This window comes from Centroberyx gerrardi, chromosome 16 (genome assembly GCF_048128805.1).
Source record: "Centroberyx gerrardi isolate f3 chromosome 16, fCenGer3.hap1.cur.20231027, whole genome shotgun sequence".
Taxonomy (NCBI): Eukaryota; Metazoa; Chordata; class Actinopteri; order Beryciformes; family Berycidae; genus Centroberyx; species Centroberyx gerrardi.
In genome coordinates this window covers 5,946,504-5,967,439 of record NC_136012.1, presented here as the reverse complement: position 1 = coordinate 5,967,439, position 20,936 = coordinate 5,946,504, and the positions used below count along the sequence as shown (strand labels likewise).

The 20,936-nt window shown below is 41.7% G+C and overlaps 1 protein-coding gene across 1 annotated transcript; it reads left to right on the top strand.

Moving 5' to 3' along the window:
- The first annotated feature begins 710 nt into the window (after nt 1–710).
- On the top strand, nt 711–19,455 carry LOC139923425 (long-chain-fatty-acid--CoA ligase 1-like). Its single transcript, XM_071914214.2, has 21 exons — nt 711–746; nt 8,051–8,569; nt 9,935–10,049; nt 10,425–10,489; nt 10,744–10,845; nt 11,543–11,642; nt 11,767–11,942; nt 12,124–12,156; nt 12,276–12,327; nt 12,516–12,589; nt 13,683–13,760; nt 14,406–14,540; nt 15,355–15,489; nt 15,663–15,758; nt 16,055–16,127; nt 16,287–16,375; nt 16,478–16,594; nt 16,750–16,893; nt 17,042–17,146; nt 17,846–17,917; nt 18,189–19,455. The coding sequence occupies exons 2-21, from the start codon at nt 8,375–8,377 to the stop codon at nt 18,327–18,329; spliced, it is 2,097 nt and encodes a 698-aa protein (XP_071770315.2). The 5' UTR covers nt 711–746; nt 8,051–8,374; the 3' UTR covers nt 18,330–19,455.
- Nucleotides 19,456–20,936: the final 1,481 nt, after the last annotated feature.

Here is a 20,936-nt window from a genome sequence, read left to right as displayed (position 1 = left end):
AGAAGTGTTCACACATTCAAGCCTCTCTCTCTTTTTAATTGTTGTCTGTGAGCTTCTGTAAAGCCTGCTAGTTCTCATTATAACAATTCTCAGTGTTGTAACAGTAATTAACCTTGATCCGTGTCTCAAACTATGCCGTGTTGGGTCCTTACATTTGAGGGAATTGGGCCTGGAAAGTCCTTGAAAAGTTCTTGAATTTGATGTTTAAGAAGGTGTGGGAACCCTGGATACCGGAAGTTGAGCAATTTTGTCTTCAAAATAAAAGCGTAAATCACATTTGGAGGGGAAAATGCAGATTTGTTATGCTGTCGAAAGGAGAATTTGGGGAAAATACAATTTCTTTTCGCTTACTAAAGATTCCCCCCTAAATAATTATTAGATCTATTTATATTCTATTAATATTCTATTCGTTTAAAATATTGATTTTCACTTTGGTACCTTGTATTTCTCATAGCAAAAGTATGCCGTTTTTCCTTCCAACCAATCACTACACCAGTGGTTTGACTGATTAGTACACCTTCAACCAGAGAGAGAGCAACTAATTAGCTGGTGTAATGGTTGGTGAAGGAAAAAAAATACTCTTGGCCCCGCTTGGCCCTCAGTGGCACGCCACTGTGTTGCAACACAATCATTAATAAGGGTTTTATTTTGAAAAATTTGAGAGGAAGTCCTCACTTTTAACACTACTACTACAGCACGCGCGTGGTCAGAAAGAAACGAGAAGCCGGGAGCATCGCTGCAAACAGGTGGGAAACCGTTGCCTACAAGTTGGTTATACATGGTTAATTACGTTTAAATTGAATATATAACTATTTCCCACTGTTTTCATAGTTATTATTGTGTTACTGGATAAAACACGAATCTTTAAATGCAGTAGCTATGTAAATTTATACTTACTCGTATGGAGAGAAAGGTCAGGTCAAACTCCATTCAAAAATCTGGCAAATGCTGCTTTGCTTATCGGCAGACGTTCACACCTTGGACAGCATGACTTAAGACCTTTTCTGAATTGTTGTGACCTGCTTTTCCATTCGGCATACATACAATATACCAAGCGGCTCTCACTTAAATACATTTTAACCTTTTAGAATTGCTTCGCCCGTTGTTCCCACGGTGTTCTTCCACCAAAATAGCGTTACATCGCGGTGGAGCGTGGCGAGTAGTGTGAACCAGTTGTGATATTTGACAGATAAAAAGTGCTGTTTGGTGTTTTGGACGTATGTCGAATTTAGGAGTGCCGCCTAGCATTTTTTTTAAAAAGGTTTTAAAGTATATTCTACCCGGTCGATGAGCAAGAAAACATTAAATTGCCAGATTTTTTGAATAGGGTTTGGCGTGAGTACTTCTCCATACACATACGAGGCTAGCATTGTAACGTTTCAATGAATGACCTGTAGGTCAATGGGGAGACTTGACCTTTGCTCTCAAAAACTGTAATATTTCACTGGAGTGAAAGTTTCTAATCAATTTTGGAATATATGTTTCGTGAGTTTGTGAAAGAGGAGTTTTATGAAGCCACGTAGTCAAAGAGTCGCCAGTTAAAGCAGCAGTGGGTATCTCTGTCTGTCACAGTCAGATACGTGTAACTTTTAACACGTCCTGCCCATTTTAACATTACACAACTTGAATGGTCATACCAAAAAGCACTCGCAGCTTTTACATAGGCTAAGCTTATAGCGTGGGACCAGTGTTTTATTTACGACCGTGCTTTGTACACGTTTGGCTGCAGGCTGTTTACTGGCTTGTGTGTGTGCTGTCATGTGGCTGGCTGCTCAACACCGTTCCAGCCTTAGGCATGATGACAAAGACAGCGAAATTGGTAGACACAGATGGTTGGAGGACTATAGAGAAGTAGGCTATATAAGACGCCTTGAGGAGGTCTAGTAGCCATGCCGCAGGTTTTGAGGTGAAAGGTGACTTGTCTCTGATTGGTTGATGGCCATGAACCCACCCTGCTGTCATTGGTTCCTTGGCATGCCCCCTAATCTCTCTGTCTCTCCCTCTGTGTCTGTCTATCACACACATGCACACACATGGCCCTGTGTGAAATGCAACAGTCTTGCCTGCATACTTAAACACATTTACGTAATTCAGTTGATTGAGGTGAAGTATGCTATTATCAATGGCTGATAAGAGAGGGAGGAGATATGTATCTTTACTTTATTTATAACCGTGTGTGTGTGTGTGTGTGTGGGGGGGGGGGGGGGGGGGGGGGGGGGGGGGGGGGGGGGGGCTGGGATTGCCTTGGGGCTATTAGGAGTAGTAGTGCCCAGATACCTCCTCATATGCCATTATTATTGGGACACTTCAGCCATGTTACAATAACACTGTGCTTCTGAGATGTTTTTCAACAGCCTGAGGTTAAATCTTAATGCAAATGTGTGTATATTTAAGTTCAGCTCACAAAGAGTTTTGCATTTTCAGTTAGTAGCCTATGTTAGCATTATTACAACTTATTTCAGTGCACTACGGCACACAAAAATTGCCATTATTACATTTTGTTTGTCTAATAGATGAACATTAAAATCAGTTCTGCCTCAATTTGTCTTCCAATCCATATAATGAACATAATCATGTATATGGTATGGTGGAGAGTGAAGAAATGTCAGAGATGGGATGAAATAATATGGATTCCACCCCCCAACACTGCAGTTACATGTTATGTGCCTCTACCCGCTGAGTCACCAGGACACTCTCTCCTCTCTTCTCTCCTCTCTTGTCCTCCGTCTGGTCAGCTTTTATCTGACTTTTTCCAATCCTCTCAGCTGACTACACCAGGGTCATTGGTCACCGGGGGAAAGGTGAGGGTGTGTGTGTGTGTGTGTGTGTGTGTGTGTGTGTGTGTGTGTGGACTTGGGGACTGTCTGAACCTGTAGGTTGAGACTCCAAGGGATTCTATTTCTATTGGAGATTTTTTTTCTTGGTTTTTGCCTAGTAGATACTTTATTTTTAGGGGGGTGATTGGGTGTAATTGGCCTTAATTGCGTTTCATTTTCTACAGTGGCAGCAGTGTTGCTTGATTTGGTGGCCCACCTTCGCTGAGCGAATGTAGAAGAAAGTCAGCATGTGGTGTCTGGTCAATCAGTAGCAGAGCAGCAGTGAATGAGTGATGAGATGAAGCCGACAAAAGTACAGAGCCAGGCTTCATTTAGGCCCAGAGCCCTACAGAGACGGAGTTCGGCCATGGCAGTTTTCAGCGACAGTCCTGTTAGCTCCACAATCCTGCTCCATGAAGCATCCATACAGGGTTCCCACTGGTCACTGAAATTCTGGAATATCATGAAATTTTGAAAGCTGTAAAATTTCAGTCAGGCAATTTGATAAATCGTCTGGAGAAGTCAGGAATATCAGGGAATTTTACATTTGGGTCAGTTGACAGGAATATAGCAGAATGTGTCCATCTTTTCACAAATTTTTTGCATTAGCTGGTGGTTTTCAGCCCAACTGAAGTGGAAACCAGACTGTTCACCCATAACACTAACAAACCAGGAGAAAGGAATACAATTTTTCAGGTCACATGCTCCGATTTAGTCATGGAAAAGCCATGGAATTCGTCATCAGGGCCACGGTGGAAAAACCCTTTCTATAGTCCAGACTGACCCAGCTCTTGGTGGCTATGGCTCTGGTTTGGCCTTGTCAAGAGAAGTTAGACATTAGAACCAGTTGATTGACTTTGCAAACTTTTCCTGTTCTTCTTCCTGGGCAACCCTTTGTTTGTACTTATCTGTTGGTTTTACTTGCTTCTTTTCTCCCCCCTCTCTCCTCTCTTTCATCTCCTATCTGTGTCCCACTGTCTTGTCTATACCCAAGTCCCTCCATCTCTCCTTTCATCAATAATAGTGTAGAGTGGAAGAAACGATAGGAGAGAAGGATGTGCAACAAATGTCAACCTCCAGATTCAAACTTCTGTTGTAGTGATGCTGGACACCTAACAAGCTGTCTAGTGTGTAGATGCAAATTCTCCTTCTCCCTCTCTCTTTCCTTCTCCACATCTCTAGCCATTATTTCCCTCCCTGAACCTTATCTCCATCTTCATGCTACTCTGCCTCATACATTTTTGTTCCTTCTTTTCCTTGTCTCCTTCCTTCCTTCTTTCCTCCTTCTACCTTTGCTTCCTTTTGATTGTGCCTCCCCTTTTCTCTTCACACCAAAAGTCCCAAAGAATTAATTTTCCATCTGCAAGTCAAACGTTTCAGGAACTTATGTGAAATTTCTCAAATTTTAGGGCTTTCTGGATGGCATTAATATTAATATTGTGGTTCCAGTTCATTGTAAAAAGTGATGTTGCTCTATCCTGCCACTTGTTATTTGAAATTGAGATGCCAGGTCGCAAGTCAGTAATTGCATGAAACACTGACATGTCAATTCATACAGGATTAAAATTAACCTAGGATGTCAGAGATAACTTGAAATACAGTAGGTAATTTCAGCCTGAATTTCTACCAGAGTAGCTGGAGAAAATCACTGACATATTTGTTCCAGGCAGGATAAAATTCATGTGGTCCTGCGGTAAAAATGACCAAACAACACACATCCCCTGGTAACACTATTGCTGTCTGGAGAGAGCTTTAGAGGGTCATTGGAGCTTTAAAACAGGGAGAGTGTAAAAATCCCAACTCAGTTATTGACCCGACCTCTAGCCCCTCACTGATTCAATTCATTGAATCTTTGAGTCATTCAGACCGATCAGATCAACTAGCCTTGATGACATCACCTGAAAAAGTGCCTGTCTTGACACAACCAGCCAACTGAAGCCCTCGTTGGAACCAGCTTGACCTTTGATTGGTAGATTAGCTGCGTTTATACATCACTTGTGACAGAGTGTGTGTGTGTGTATCAGTGCATCCTAGTGAGAGTAGTCAGTGTGTGTGGTGCTGTTGCAGCAGTGAGAACAGCGTTCCCAGAGTCGCTGTCATTGGCTACGAGGCAGTTTGTCTCACCTGGTTGGCTGCTCTGTGTGACAGGTGAGTAAGGAAGGAATTCAATAGGCCATATGGAGAAATATACACTAACCTGGGAGTCATCTTGTGGACCCATTCAGTTTCACAGTTTCATCTTTTGGTAGTTGTCTGTTTGCATTCTGGGTGCAAAATTAACCAAAATAGGCTTCTTAGCATTGTTAGTATTGCTTATTGAAACCAATAGATAGCCTACTACTTACGGACAAGTTTGTTCATAACTAGCTGTACTGCTGGTTTCAATGAGGAATGCCAAAAATTGCCAGTTGAGACTCTGCTGCCTAGTGAAAAAAAATAAGAGGAAAATCTTAAGTGTCATGTTATTACTTTAAGTCAGGGCAGCTTACAGGCTGCCACTATAAGTTTATCAGTAACTTTCAAAGCATACGGGTATGCTTGTGGTGTTCCACTGAGCTGCCACAGTGACAGTTTAAAGAAAATGCCTGAATCATGTTTTGAGTGGGTGGTCACCGGACAGATTAGTCAATGAATCATCCTTCAGACTGTCCCTTTTCTCTTCATTATGAAGTTGTAATGATGGTGTCCACTCCACCTCAAAAACAAAACAAAATGCTCAGCAAGAAATCAAGATGACAAAGGACGTCACCAAGGGCCAGCTTACTAGAGATGTGGTCATGTTGCTGTTCATTCTTGCTGGAAGTGCTGGGAGTGCTGGGCTTCATGACAAGCCCCTCTATTGGCCCACAGTAAACCAGAGGACAATGGATTATTTCATTCTAAGGGACTACTTAGAAAAGACGTAAAACCGGCTCTAATGAAGGTGATTGAACCTGAAACCACTGCATACAGCAGACATAGAATAATCTCTGCTCTTTGTCTTTATTGTCCCAGATAATGATTGGTACTCTATCACACCAAGAGTTAAAAGCAGACAACTGGTTTGGATAGTTGGATGTGAATCATCCTGTATTTTGGAACAGTCGGGAAATAGACACCAGTTTTGGAATTATGTTTGTGAGTTATTGAATCCTGACAAGACTGTGTCTTGTCAGTTTGACAGAAGGAACTGCACTGAGAGCTGATAAATATCTGGAAAGGTTTTACTTGCAGCCAATAAAATGGCAATAACAAGGAAATGGACTGGATCCCCCCCTCAAGTGGTTAGATATTACTGAGGAGTTCATTCAAGGAGAAACTCAACTGTATTATGAGTACAAGAAACACAATATGAGGAAAACTGATTGTTGATGCTATTTGTGATTTAAAAGAGCAACACTAATAATGAAATAAAAAGACATGATAATAATAATAATGGTTGTTCCATGATTGTTATGGTAGTAGTATTTGTAGCAGCTGTTGTGATTGTGTGGTGATTCTGTTCTGAACATACAGGATTACCTTTTCTCTCTTTATTTGACAAATTTGTGATAAAAGCTCTGTGAGCCTTCAGAGTGGGTCTTGATGTGATCAGTGGAGTTCCCTTTGGCCCTGCTATTGGCTAGTAATCTGGGTCTAAGGTCGGAGTTCACACGGAGGTGGACCTGTCGCTCGGTTTCACCTGAAGACCTCACACTCTATTTCTAATGAGCTCAACTTGCCAAAGTCTGTCACCTCAACCGGGGGTGTGTGTGTGTGTGTGTGCGCGCATGTGTGTGTTTATGTTACAACACCGAGAGCTAGTCTTTGCCACCTGTTACACACACACCCCATGGGAACCTTACACCTGACACCTGCTAATCTTGTCAGGAGAAAATCTGTTAAATATATGGTAAGGTGATGTGAGCCACAGCTAAACAATGTAGGTTGGTATTAGTAGCACTACAGTGTGCCAGAGGTGCTATATGGTTTTTTTTTATGCTGCGACCAAACTGAGAAGTTGTATCTAAATATAGACACACCAGTCTGTGGTTGGGGAATCCACCAGTAACAGGCCTGTGATCTATGGCCTTTCCACCTGGCTAGATATGATTTAACTGGATAACGTTTACACCTGACATTAACATGTGTCTTCAGGATACACACTGGAATCAGATTTCTCTTTTTCCCTCACAAAATACAGACTGCCACACATCTTTTCCTCTTAATATCTCCTATAAAAATAAGTAAGTCGTTTACATCCTATAAAAGTAAGTAGGTCTAAGTTTCCTGACGATCTATTTTTAACAAGTATGTTTCTATCCAAACTGCCTGACTGATAAATTGTATGTGCATCCTGGTTGGATCCCCGTGCAAAAGTTTATTTCCATTTCCATAGTTGCTCTATGTGGATTGGAGACACTGCATTTAAAACTTTTTTGTTAATGTGGCCAGATGCATTTTTGAGCACCTTCAAAGGTGGTTTGGGTGCATCTACACCTGGGTTTCTACACCTTCAGTGTGTTTTAGGTAGATTTATGTCTGGGTTTTATGTCTTTTTTTGTTCTATCTGATTACAATCTGATCACCCAGGAAGCAATTTAATGCCAGGTGGAAAGGGGTCTATTTTGCACCCCACCCAAAGGTTTAAGAAGCCTAGGCTCTAGACTTATAACAGGCTATTGTAAGCTGCTCTCAGTTTGCATTTTAACAAGAGTAAGAATCACTTATTGGAGCTATCCTGATGGCTCTGTGGGCTAAGGTGCAGAATGTGTGATTGCAACATTGTGGGCCTCTCCATTGTATACTGTCTGACACAGCTGAAATGAAAACCATTAAGAACAATTTCTTTAAAGAAAACAAATATTCTCCAGTCACAAGAGCCTATGTACTGTGGATATCAAAGTCTTCACACCCTTTAATAGTTTGCTAGTTGTTATTGCCTTGAGGACTGAAATGAAAAAACATTCAATCCAACTTTTTTCCAGTTTCTTTTGGGTATATTAACCAAGCAAAATCAAGGTAAAAAACAAAAGGCTACTCATTTCTGACAATATATTAAAAATAGTTGCCTCAGTGTGGACATGCTTTATATTTGGAGGTTTAATTATGTTGAGATTATCTAATCGCATTAGGAAGCAGGCACAAAGTTAGGAATTTGATTGGTTGGTTGGTGGTTAAACGTAACAAAGCTACACAGAACCTACTGACCAAATAAATACTTACTTATCCAGAAAGTGAACAAATGAATGATCTCTCTCTTGCTCTCTCTCCAGATCCTCTCCTGGCCAGCTCTTCCCCTCACCCCTCCACACACTCCTTACCATTACACACACTCTTTACCTCACCTCAGGGCATTCATCTTAACTCCACCTTACCTCAGGGCCAACTTAGAGTGCTAAGTGTTTTCAAACGCACCCCTACCACACCCACCCTACTGCCACTGGCACCATCACGGCCCAACAGTCACCTAACACACACACATACAGGCACGTTTACTTGACACACCCATCCTACCACCCCACCTACACACACACACGCAGGCATACCATCCCCAAGCACACACACTCCTCACCCAACACCACATCAGCAGCAGCATCATGCTGAGCCAGGAATTATTGCAGAAGCTGCGGATGCCAGATCTGGATGAAGTCAGCCAGTACGTCAGGAGTCTCTCCACCCCCACGCTGGTCAGCATGGGGGCGATGGCTGCCATGACAACCTACTACCTGGCAACGCGGCCCAAGCCCCTCCCACCACCCTGCGACCTCCGCATGCAGTCGGTCGAGGTTCAGGTGAGTTAAAAAGTAAACAGTTAAAAAGCAAAATAAATAAGTGTGTTTAGTGCCCTGCTGAAGTGAACTAACTGGTTTGAATCCCCAAATTGTCTGGGAAAGCGAATGAGTGACGCTCTCCCCTCCCTCCACTACTGTTAGTGCCCTTGAGCAAGGCACTGAACCTCAGTTGCTCTAGTGGAGCTGCTCGGTGTCCAACAGTAGAAGACTGTTTGTACTGGGCAGCTCCCAGGTGTGAATGTGTGTAACTGTACAAGTGTGAAGCAGGGTGTTGCTGGAAAAGAGCACAATGCTCAGTCAACATTCATTGGATAAATAAAGGTTGCAAAAATCTACTGGGTTTCAAACCAGAACCAAAGCAGGACAGTTGCCTCGACTGAACTACAGACTAGGCTACAAACCTTTTCATGACTTCTAAGGGCTGCACACTACTAACTTCTTTCACTGACAGGCCTGAAGTTACAGCACACATCTAGTGTCCTCTAGCAAAGATCCACATTCAAATGTAGCCTAGTTTAGTAAGTAGTGTTCTAGTAAGGAGTTAATTTACCAACAAATGTCTACACAGGCACAACCCAGTCTAGGATTGTGGTGCCCTTGGTGTACCCTTTGAATTGGATTTATACAACATAGGTGGGGTTACAGTAGGCTGGCTCTTAACAGAACAGGTAGAGCCTGCCTGGCTAGATATTAGATCAGTTTAGGTGACACCACAACACACTGTAGTAACACTAGTCATGTATTAATAGCAAACAGGAATGTACTGTGTGTGTGTGTGTGTGTGTGTGTGTGTGTGTGTGTGTGTGTGTGTGTGTGTGTGTGTGTGTGTGTGTGTGTGTGTGTGTGTGTCTCCCATAAACTCGTATTACTTCCTCCACTTAAAGGGTCCAGACACAAACCGCTTAGTTTTGGCCAGCAGGTTTACTTCCTGATTCCATCCTGACAGGACACACACAAGGTCAAACACCCTGTGGCTGTCAAATTTCAAACCTTGCACCTCCTAAAAGTCAGCCTTTCAGGAACTGAAAGAAATGGGCTGATTTTCCCTTTGTGGCCTATGCGTTTTTGAAAAACTACGCTGGGTTTTGAGTGGGTTTCATTGACCCTAGGGTCTTGAAACTCTATCAACTTAATGAAGATAAAGACCATGTGAGCTTTCAATTCAAGTCAAAAAAGAAAGTAAATCACCAAAACCGTTACAATGTTTTCATGGGACAGTAGCCTGGCTTTCTCTTGATACTAACTGCTTTGTATCGGCCAGGTTTTCCACTTTTTCACTTCTTCATACAAATTTTGCACACAACATAATGTCCACAGGAAAACCTGATATATATTTAATTGACTGTTTCATTTTCGTCCAATCAGGGAGGAGAGTTTGCGCGACGGTCGGTTCTGCTGAACGGAGACGGTCACATGACTCATTTCTATGACGATGCCATAACCATGTACGAGTTCTTCCTCAGAGGGGCCCGAGTCTCCAGTAAGTCCTCAACACTGTAATATCATTATGTACTTAAGGACTATTCAAGAGCCTAGTAGTATTACTGCTGACTAGAACCATCATGCGATTTGTACATTGGCACTACAGTAAATAGTATCATACCAATATAGTAAATACTTATAACTAACCAAATTAATTTAGTATTTAACTACTGTATAGTATATTTTTTTTTTACTTAGAAAGTAGGTTAATAGCCATACATACCCTTTAACCCTGTAATTTACTGATCCCTGTTCTCCTCAGCCTTCTGAGTTACCATCCTCCACTGTTTACATCACAGCTTATTGCCGCCACTATAAACATTTTCTTTCTTTCTTTCTTACTTTCTTTCTTTCCCTCTCTTTCATCCTCCAGATAATGGTCCCTGTCTGGGCTCCAGGAAACCCAAACAGCCATATGAATGGATGACATACAAACAGGTTGGACTCCATGCCGCCATAATCAGCTCACCATATAAAGACATAATGACATTTTAACTGTGATAGTGACAGTACATGTGATTTAGGTTGCATGTCAAAATGTGAAGCCTGTTACTGCCACAATATTGAAAATCATAGCTAGTTTATGTAGTTATTTTGTTATAATTAGAGCAGCGTTAACAGCTGTGTGTGTGTGTGTGTGTGTGTGTGTGTGTGTGTGTGTGTGTGTGTGTATTTGTGTGTGTGTGTTTTAGGTATTGGAGAGAGCAGAGAATCTGGGTTCAGCATTTCTCCACAAAGGACACTCAAAGACCACAGACCCCTACATCGGCATCTTCTCCCAGAACAGACCGGAGGTACGGGGGCACACACGCACACACACACACACACACATACAGTTTGCCTCCATCCTCTGTATTACTTTGTTATACAGTAACGATGAGGTCAAAGTATAGACTGTCAGTTTAACTTTGAGGGGATTTTCAGTCATGTAGTTTAATTTTTAGTTAACCATGTTAACTCCATTGAGATCAATAATCTCTTTTTTCAATAGAGACCTGGCCAAGAAAGCAGCATCAATATTAACATAAAAGCTGTGACAAAAAACACAACACTGTCATATAGAAGAGATAGTAATTTGTTTCTATACAAGTGCTCCAGAAGGCAGTAACTTAGTTAAAACTTAGTTAAATCTTAGTTAAATCTTAACTAAACGTAAAGCCAGCTCTTTCGGCTTGAAATCACATTGCAGCTATGGACAATGAAAGTCCTAGAGAATTTTTTTTGTCATCTTCCCCTTTCAGGTTGCCAAAAGTATTTGGACAGTTGAAATTTATATTCAGTAAATGGGTCACTTTTCATATTTCTTGAAAAATTGACTGTACAAGAACACCTCGATGTGTATGTGTGTTTGTAGCAGACTATTTCAGAGCTGAACTGTTACACCTAACCTATTCTGTAGTTTCAGTTCCTTTACACAGTACTCTCAAATAAAACAGTATCTCTTAAATATACTGTCATTAACACCATTAAAACGTGTGTGTGTGTATGTAGTGGACCATCAGTGAGCTGGCCTGTTACACCTACTCCCTGGTGTCAGTTCCTCTCTACGACACGCTGGGGACAGAAGCCATCTCCTACATTATAGACAAAGGTAAACCACAGCAACAACAACAGTGGAATTACACTTTATTTCATCTCTTCTATTTCAATATGTGTTTAGATGAGGTGTCTGTCTCTTTTTGACCTGATGTTTGCTGGTGTGTGTGTTGTTGCAGCCACCATCTCGACCATAGTGTGTGACGTGGCTGTTAAAGCCAACCTGGTACTGGACTGTGTGGAGAACAGGCAACACTCAGTGAAGACCATCGTTCTAATGGAGACGCCCAGTACGGACCTGGTCAACAGGGGGCGCCAGGCTGGTATCCAGATCCTTAGCCTGGAGGAGATGGAGGTCAGCAGGGGGTTTCTAGCTTTCTTTTTGAAGTGTCTTCCTCCTTCTTTCTTTCTTGCTTTCTTGCTTGTTTCTTTTTTCTTTCTTGTCTTCATTTCTTCCTTGTTTTCTCACTGTCTTTCCTTGCCCTCTCCTATCCATCCACCCTGACTTCACTAAGGTCCTCTTCTTGTCTCTACAGGCGATCGGCAAGGCCAACCATCAGCAGCCAGTGGTGAGTAATGTTGTCAACTTGCTGAATTCCCTCCATCCAATCAGTAGTTTACATGATGATGATGCCATCTGTTACCTGGCAGAGTTTGACCCTTGATGTTTACGCTCCCTCCCTTCCAGGTTCCGCGACCTGAGGACATGGCCATTATCTGCTTCACCAGCGGTACCACAGGTGACACACACACACACACACACACTCTCTTACACCATACACTCTTCCATCAATATTTGACATTTGCTTCAATATGTCTTTGATTTATTGTGGTTCCATGTGTACTGATCTATAAATCTCTGCCAATTTCCTGCTTGTGTGTGTGTGTGTGTGTGTGTGTGTGTGTGTGTGTGTGTGTGTGTGTACAGGCAATCCAAAGGGAGCCATGTTGACCCATGGGAACCTTGTGTCCAACTGTTCAGCCTTCATCAGGATCACTGAGGTAAGGCACTACCTTTATACTGCTACTGTTAGTACTGGTAAATTATAACTATACGAAACAATGATTAACAAGACTATTATTACTGCTATACTACAACTATTAATACTTCTGTTGTTATGCCTTCACCAGAATTACTATGGAAAGGAGCAAGGGAACGCAGGGATAAGAAATAAAGAGTGCGGGAGGGTAGAGTGTTAAAAAAAAAAAAAGGTTTTAGTTGTTTTCCCTTGCACCATTTTGTGTCCCCGTTTAGATTAGATTAAATAGAAAGAAAGAAAGAAAGACACAAGCGGGACAGAGGAAGATATGATGGAGGGAGAAAGACAGAAGGAAAGAATGAGAGAGATGAGGAGAGAGAGAGAGGGATAGATGCAGCGAAAGTGCTGGTCCTTTCATCTGATGCTTCCTGCTGGTTGTGTTGACAGTCCAAACCCTCCGCTGATTCAGCATCCAGTGGTACCAACAGACTGTTCACCCCTTTAGAAAAACAACATGAACAAACCAGGAAATAATAGTAATAACCTTTATTTAACCAGGCAAGTCAATTAAGAACAGAAAAAGAAGAAAATAAAGTAGTAGTGGAAGGAAAAAAGAAAAATGGAAATAATAATAGATGAAAAAAATAGATATATGATAATAACAGGGAGGCAAACTAAGAAGGCATAATAAGGAATAGTAGATGAGTTGTAAGTTTGTATGCTGGATGACTGAACTCTGTCACCTCCTCTTCTCTCCAGTCTTATGCTCAGACTACTTCAGAAGATGTCATGATGTCTTTTCTGCCTCTGGCCCACATGTTTGAGAGGGTGGTGGAGGTACAAACAGTAACATTCACGCCCTTTCCTCCCTCCTTTGTGTGTGTGTGTGTGTGTGTGTGTGTGTGTGTGTGTGTGTGTCCATCCCTGTCTGGGTCCATGTGTGTGTTTGTACATTCTGGTTTGTCTCTGTGTGTCCATGTGTGTTCCTGTGTGTTCCTATCCCTGTGTGTGTGTGTGTGTGTGTGTGTGTGTGTGTGTGTGTGTGTGTGTGTGTGTGTGTGTGTGTGTGTGTGTGTGTGTGTGTGTGTGTGTGTGTGTGTGTGTGTGTATTTTAGGCCCACTGTCCGTTGCGTCCCGGTGATGTCCATGTATCCTACCTTCCCTTGGCTCATATGTTTGAGAGAGTAGTACAGGTATGCCCTCCTTCCTTCCTCTTCCTTCCTCTTCCTCCCCCACACTTTAATAAAGCATTCACATTGTACAGTAGCATCAAAATGAGTTGAGGAGGATGGCACATTATCTACAGTTCTATCTAGTTTTAAGCTTATTTTCCAAATTCAAAAATAAGGCCTTTGCAGGCATCATACATATTGGGAAGGCACAAGATCATACTGAATCTATTCCCACAAAGCTGCTTGTCAAAAGAGCCTCAAGGTTTGTTGTCCCAGTCAAAAGAAGAGCTGGATTTTGGATTGAGAGCATGGCAAAAAGATGGAAAATCGTATTTTTTTATGCATTATTTGTACTTTGCTGCTGAAGCCAACCTCAGAGCATTATAGAAAGTATAATTGAATGGTGAATAGTGCAGCAATGCCGGCAAACAGCTCTGCCAGAGGCTGAATGCTGAAACCCTGTTTGTTTTTCTGGTTCTGCCTGCTGAGCATAATCCTCCAAACTATCCTCCTCCATTTATAAAGATGTGTCCTCTTCCCAGACCTCCAAACCCTATCCTTACCTGGAACTGTCAACCCCCATTTCCCCACAATGAAACCTGTATCACCCTTTCTCTCTGTCCTCCACAAACCCCCCTCTCTCTCTCTGGCTGGTATGGCTCACAGGGGGTGATGTTGGTGCAGGGAGCCAGGATCGGTTATTTCCAGGGAGACATCCGTCTGCTGATGGACGACCTGACCACATTGAAGCCTACTGTCTTCCCTGTAGTACCCAGACTCTTAAACAGAATGTTTGATAAGGTAGGTGTGAATGATTTGGTGACACTCTGTGTATTATCTACCCAGCATCTTCTCTGCTTGTCATGCCCTTCACTACACCCCTGGACAGTGAGCCCTATGGCAGGCCCGCCATGCTCTGCCTCAGTCTGACTAGCCAGTTTACAATGCCTCACTACACTGTAATAGTCTAGCATGCCTGAGACTAAACCTGCTTTTGTGCCATATGGAGGTAATTGTGAAAACAAGTCCCTGACTTGGAAGAAACATTAATTTTCCAAATGGGGAACAGGGATAGTTCAAAGACCCCATTTTTTTTTTTTTTTTTTTTTTTTTTAAGAGAATTTTGCTTTACAGACTGCAGTATTTCCTGCACTTAGAGACAATAGAGGTGCTGCTGAATCTCTGGTACTGCTGCTATGAAATCTTGACTTTTTAAAACCCGAAGATGAAACGCACATCTCTGCTGTCTCTCTGCTAGTGGAGTGTAATCATTGAATAATTTGTTGGTTTTGAATGACTCTCTTCCATGAATTGGGATTAATGTAATTGATTATGTAAAATATCTACTGTGTTATGGAAACGGTCATAATTTAATTTGCAGCTCCATGTCCTTCAAAACAACATTGCATTAATTTAAAGTGAAATAGATGAAGATGACATTTGAAGCCTTTATCTTCTTATCTTTGGAACAGATTAACATTCAATATGAAGCTCAAGTCTTCTTTACCAGAACCTACACATAGCATGAATGCACCATAAGATCTGTTGTTGTCGATGATGATGATGATGATGATGATGAGCATGAGCATCTGCGTCGGTCTGTGTGTATATGTAGATCTTTGGGCAGGCCAACACCTCAGTGAAGCGCTGGCTGCTGGGATTCGCCTACAGGAGGAAGGCGGCAGAGCTGATGAGCGGCATTGTCAGGAGAGACAGTATCTGGGATAGACTCATCTTCAGGAAAGTCCAGGTACATTAAACCAGCACAGCCGTAACTCTCAGTATGTTACTGTGGAAGTACCACACAATATATGTATTGTGATGCCCTCTACAGGCCAGTCTATGTGGCACACATGGTGACAGACTACAGTATATAACGGGGGATTGTAAATAAGTAGTAATGTAGTGTGCTGCCCTCTACAGGCCAGCCTTGGAGGTCACGTACGTCTCATGATAACAGGAGCTGCTCCCATCTCTCCGACTGTCCTCACCTTCCTGAGAGCTGCATTAGGCTGTCAGGTAATACACACACACACACACACACACTAATCTTTCCCTGTCATCACAATGTCATGGGTAAGGGTTTATCCCATGTTCCGCATGCTATCCTCTTTCTTTCTCCCATCTTTCCTGTAGTTGTACTATGTACTGTCTAGTAGTAGAAATGCCTTTCAAATCATCTTTAATCAAATTATCATAGTGGATAATATGACATTCCCAATAATGTTCTGTTCCCTATTTGTTCCATTAGGGTATACATCATATAATGTTCTGTCAATAATAATAATAATAAGCATACCTTTTCTCTGTCTTAGTTCTATGAAGGCTATGGACAAACAGAGTGTACCGCTGGATGCACCATGACCATGCCCGGCGACTGGAGTGCAGGTAAAACACACACACACACACACACACACACACACACACACACACACACACTTCAAACTAGTTAACTAACTAGTTTAAACTAGGTAGTCTGGATATCTAAATTTTATCCTAAGTTAACCTATAGTATTGGTTGCATTAACTTTACATTCCTTTTACCAGGTCACGTTGGAGCTCCTCTTCCCTGTAACTTAGTAAAACTGGTGGATGTGGCAGAGATGAACTACCTGGCTGCTAACGGAGAGGGAGAGGTGAAACACACACACATCATCTCATACCATCAAACAAGCTTTGCTAATGACATCTTAACACGATAAGTATATGTTATTCTTAATAACTGTGTGTGTGTGCAGGTGTGTGTGAAGGGTCCTAACGTGTTCCAGGGTTATTTGAAAGACCCAGAGAAGACTGAGGAGACCATCGATGCAGACGGATGGGTTCACACTGGAGACGTTGGGAAATGGCTGCCGGTGAGTTCATTTCAGCCTTGGTTTGTTAAAGTCGTCCGAGTTCATTGTATTTCTGCGTCTTAGATGACCTGAAGATTTCTGTAGATATGTGGACAGACATTCATTCTGTGTGTGTGTGTGTGTGTGTGTATGTGTGTGTGTGTGTGTGTATGCAGAACGGTACGTTGAAGATCGTGGACAGGAAGAAGCACATCTTCAAGCTGGCGCAGGGGGAGTACATCGCCCCAGAGAAGATAGAGAATATTTACACAAGGAGTGATGCACTGGCACAGATCTTTGTGCATGGAGACAGTCTGCAGGTAGGTGGAGGAAACTCTTGTTTTGTTGTGTCTCAGAGGGACGTATGATGAAACAAATTCCTAAATGCACTATGTGATATAGCAGTTTAAGCATTCTAAAAATCCCTGTTGTATTTGTTATATATGTATTGTCCTTCCTTATCTCCAGGCGTGTCTGGTGGCAGTAGTGGTTCCTGACCATGACTTCCTGTCTGGCTGGGCTAAGAAGACCCTGGGACTGGAAGGCAGCTACCTGGAACTCTGTGGCAGAGCGGTAATACTCTATAAGACTTAATTATACATACAGACTACATGCACTACCAGTCAAAAGTTTGGACACACCTGATTTAATGTTCTATGTTTTTCATTCTCTTAAAGCCATTTTGATCTAAAGGCTTCTGCTTAAATGCTTGAAATTAGTTTCTTAGACAAATATAAATAGTGAAGTTGATCCTATGTATGAATTTCTTTCCAAAGCCTTTGCCTTTCCATCAAGGCAAAGGGCGGCTACTTTAAATAATCTAAATATAAGATAGTTTTGATTTGTTGAACACATTTTTTGGTCGCTACATAATTCCATTTGTATCATCTCATAGTTTTGATGTCTTTACTATTATTCTAAAATGTGGAAAATAATCAAAATACAGAAAAATGCGGTGTGTCCAAACTTCTGACTGGTAGTGTACATACTGTATACAGTCAGAATGTGTAAGACTAAACTGCAGTTCCATATAGTTCTGTATGTATATTTCTTGCACATGTATTGTTTCTAACTCTTCTAATAAATGAAAATGTCATACATAACAAATTGTATTTTTCATACACAAATCATATGCTGGAAAGAGTCATGCAGTCAGGACATGCAGCTTCTTTTACTCAGAATTCATTAAAGGTATCAACTTCAGTGATGTAACTGATGCAGACCTGGTGACATCATCATTCTGAGGTATCCTCCTGTTCCCCGTCTGTATAGGAAGTGATGGCGGCCATCTTGGCGGACATTCTGCGGCTGGGCAAGGAAGGAGGCCTCAAGTCCTTCGAACAGGTAGAGCAGTCGGTCTGTCAATCAAGTCAAGCTTTATTCATGTAGCACAATATACGAACTACACCATGACTCTATATATTATTTAAAAAGGGTTATTTTAGTGTAGTATCCCTTTAAACCTCCCTATAAATTAATAATTAGCCTTGTAGACTTTGTAGCATTACCTGAGGAATTCTCTGAGCCTTGACATGCTGTTTTACTGCCGATAAGAAGACTTTATCACCCTCTATAAGAGAACCTGTCTGCTTGTGTGTGTGTGTGTGTCCTCCAGGTGAAGGCCATCTGCATCCACACGGAGCTCTTCTCGGTCCAGAACGGCCTGCTCACCCCGACCCTGAAGGCCAAGAGGGCCGAACTCCGGCAACACTTCAGGTCCCATATAGATGAACTGTACGCTGGGATCAAAATGTAGAACAACAACACAAGAGGAAACTCTACCAAAAGGGAGTTAGATTTAGAGAGGAAGAAGAGGAGAACAAGGGGAAAAAGAGCAGAAGAAGAAGAGGTCATCTCAGACCAAAAGGACTGATCAACTGGTCAAGTGAGGTGGATTCTGGTGGAATTGGCTTGAGTCAGAGCCTTTAGAACAACATCTATCAAGTGATATAAGATCTATAGAACCAAATAGGGAAAAAGCTATGGGTACAAAATAGAATCTATGCACATTTTATGCATACAGAAATGAAGCTGTCCATTAATGAAGTAGTTTTATCTATGCTATATACAGTATAGACTCTATGGTAATGTATTGATTCCAATCAGATGAATTGTGATACTGTCTTTTTAAAAGGGAAATACCGCAGCACTGCACTGTAGGAGCAGGGATCTCAGGACTGCAGGATCACAAGCCATACAGAGTACCTCCTACACACACACACACACACACACACACACACACACACACACACACACACACACACACACATACATACACACAGAGTTCTTTTATCTTCCCCTAACACAAACACACTTGTATACCACAGGTTACACGTCTTAGCATCACCGACAAGTTGTATTCACTTCTCAGGACATTGTTATATTTGTTTCTTAAACTAAGGGTTAGAACCCAGAACTGCTCACAGGCTCGTCTCTGTTGGGTCCCTACATGTTGTTATCACTGAGCTTGGGTCCCGTTTGGATCCCAGGATATATCAGGAACCGGAAGAGGCAGCCATATTGGAGATTATCTGAACACAAACTCACACGCAGGGAATTCAGATACTCTGCAAATCATCATTCAAGACATAGGATTACTATGTTAGTGTCTTAATTTATTTATGATGGTAACAGAAAAGGGAGAGGTTTGTTTTAGGAATCAGTTGTTTTAAATTATTAGATGTTTTACTAGGGTGAAATTTTTGAAACTAATTTCAAACTAATGTTGTGCACAACCTTTCACATGCTCTCAGTGAGATCCCATTGAATGTTTGTGGTTTTAATTTCATGGAAATACTTTTATGTCTATAACGGTGCTATAATTTGTTGTTTTTATTGTGTACTGTGATATGTGTGTTTTGTAAAATAAATTGGAATTTTAATCACCAAAGAGTTGTGTGTTTGTATGTGATTTGCTTCATCAGGGCGCTATCTTCCTTCATTATTTTGTGTCTATTGAATACCTTTTAGTATGTAGTAATACTAGTGTAGTTGGTACTCTACTGCATAGGCTTAGTACGTATTTTACTATTGTATTATGCACTGCGTACTATGCAGTGCGTCTTCAGTGTCTTTCTATTGTGTCTTAATGTTATGCAGTATTTGCATGTGTGGTTTCAGCATAGGTTTCATGTGTACCTGAATGGCAACTAGTGAGTTTCACACAGTCTGAAATGGCCTATTTCGCTCTCCGTAGGAATCAAGACTGAAGTAACTTATGGAGGTAGCTATTGTTTTCATAATGTAGTTTATGCGAATATATATATTGACTCAAGGTTATCTATAAACTTTGTTACAGTCTATGTCTACAACATGTCAACATTATTGGAATATACGACATTTTTATACAAACTCTACTTTCGAACTTTCTTCTTTTCACTTTACGGTCCCCCCTGGGTTTTTGTATTGGTACAGTCCGGAAATTGGAAACATTTTGCGGGAAGCTCTCGTTGTCTACAAAACAAACTTCTTGTTGTACGTTAAGGATACTACGGTCCGTGATGAGGTGAGAATTTTGAATATATAATCTAATAATATCCCAACCACTATCTCCGATGTGTTGTCTACAAAAACTGGTAAGGTTAGAACATAACTCAAGACTTGTTACGAATTGTTAGGTCTTTACTCGGACGTTAGGCACTTTCTTTCAATATAATTGCAACGTTTAGACTTGGTCCACACTGCTTGCTAACTGTCAGGGTAGCCCTCCGCGATGTATTTTTATGGAAGATGTGCGTGGTTAAAACAGGCAAACCAATTCTAAAAGATCTAATTTTATTGTAGTAATTGCTGTTTTGTAGGGGGATATACACTCACCGGCCACTTCATTAGGTACACCTTACTAATACTGGGTAGGTATCAGCTTTCAGCTCAGTGTCAACCGGCTACCAAAGTGACATCTGCCTCAAGGTTGGACGTGTTGCATTCTGAGATGCTTTTCTGCTCACCACAGTTGTAAAGAGGTTATCTGAGTTACTGTTGCCTTTCTATCAGCTCGAACCAGTCTGGCCGTTCTCCTCTGACCTCTGCCATCAACAAGGCATTTTCGCCCAGAGAACTGCCGCTCACTGGATATTTTCTCTTTTCCCGACCATTCTCTGTAAACCCTAGAGATGGTTGTGCGTGAAAATCCCAGTAGATCAGCAGTTTCTGAATTATTCAAACCAGCCCGTCTGGCACCAACAAGCATGCCACGTTCAAAGTCACTTAAATCACCTTTCTTCCCCATTCTGATGCTTGGTTTGAACTTCAGCAGATCGTCTTGACCATGTCTACATGCCTAAATGCATTGAGTTGTTGCCACGTGATTAGCTGATTAGATATTTGTGTTAACAAGCAGTTGAACAGATGTACCTAATGAAGT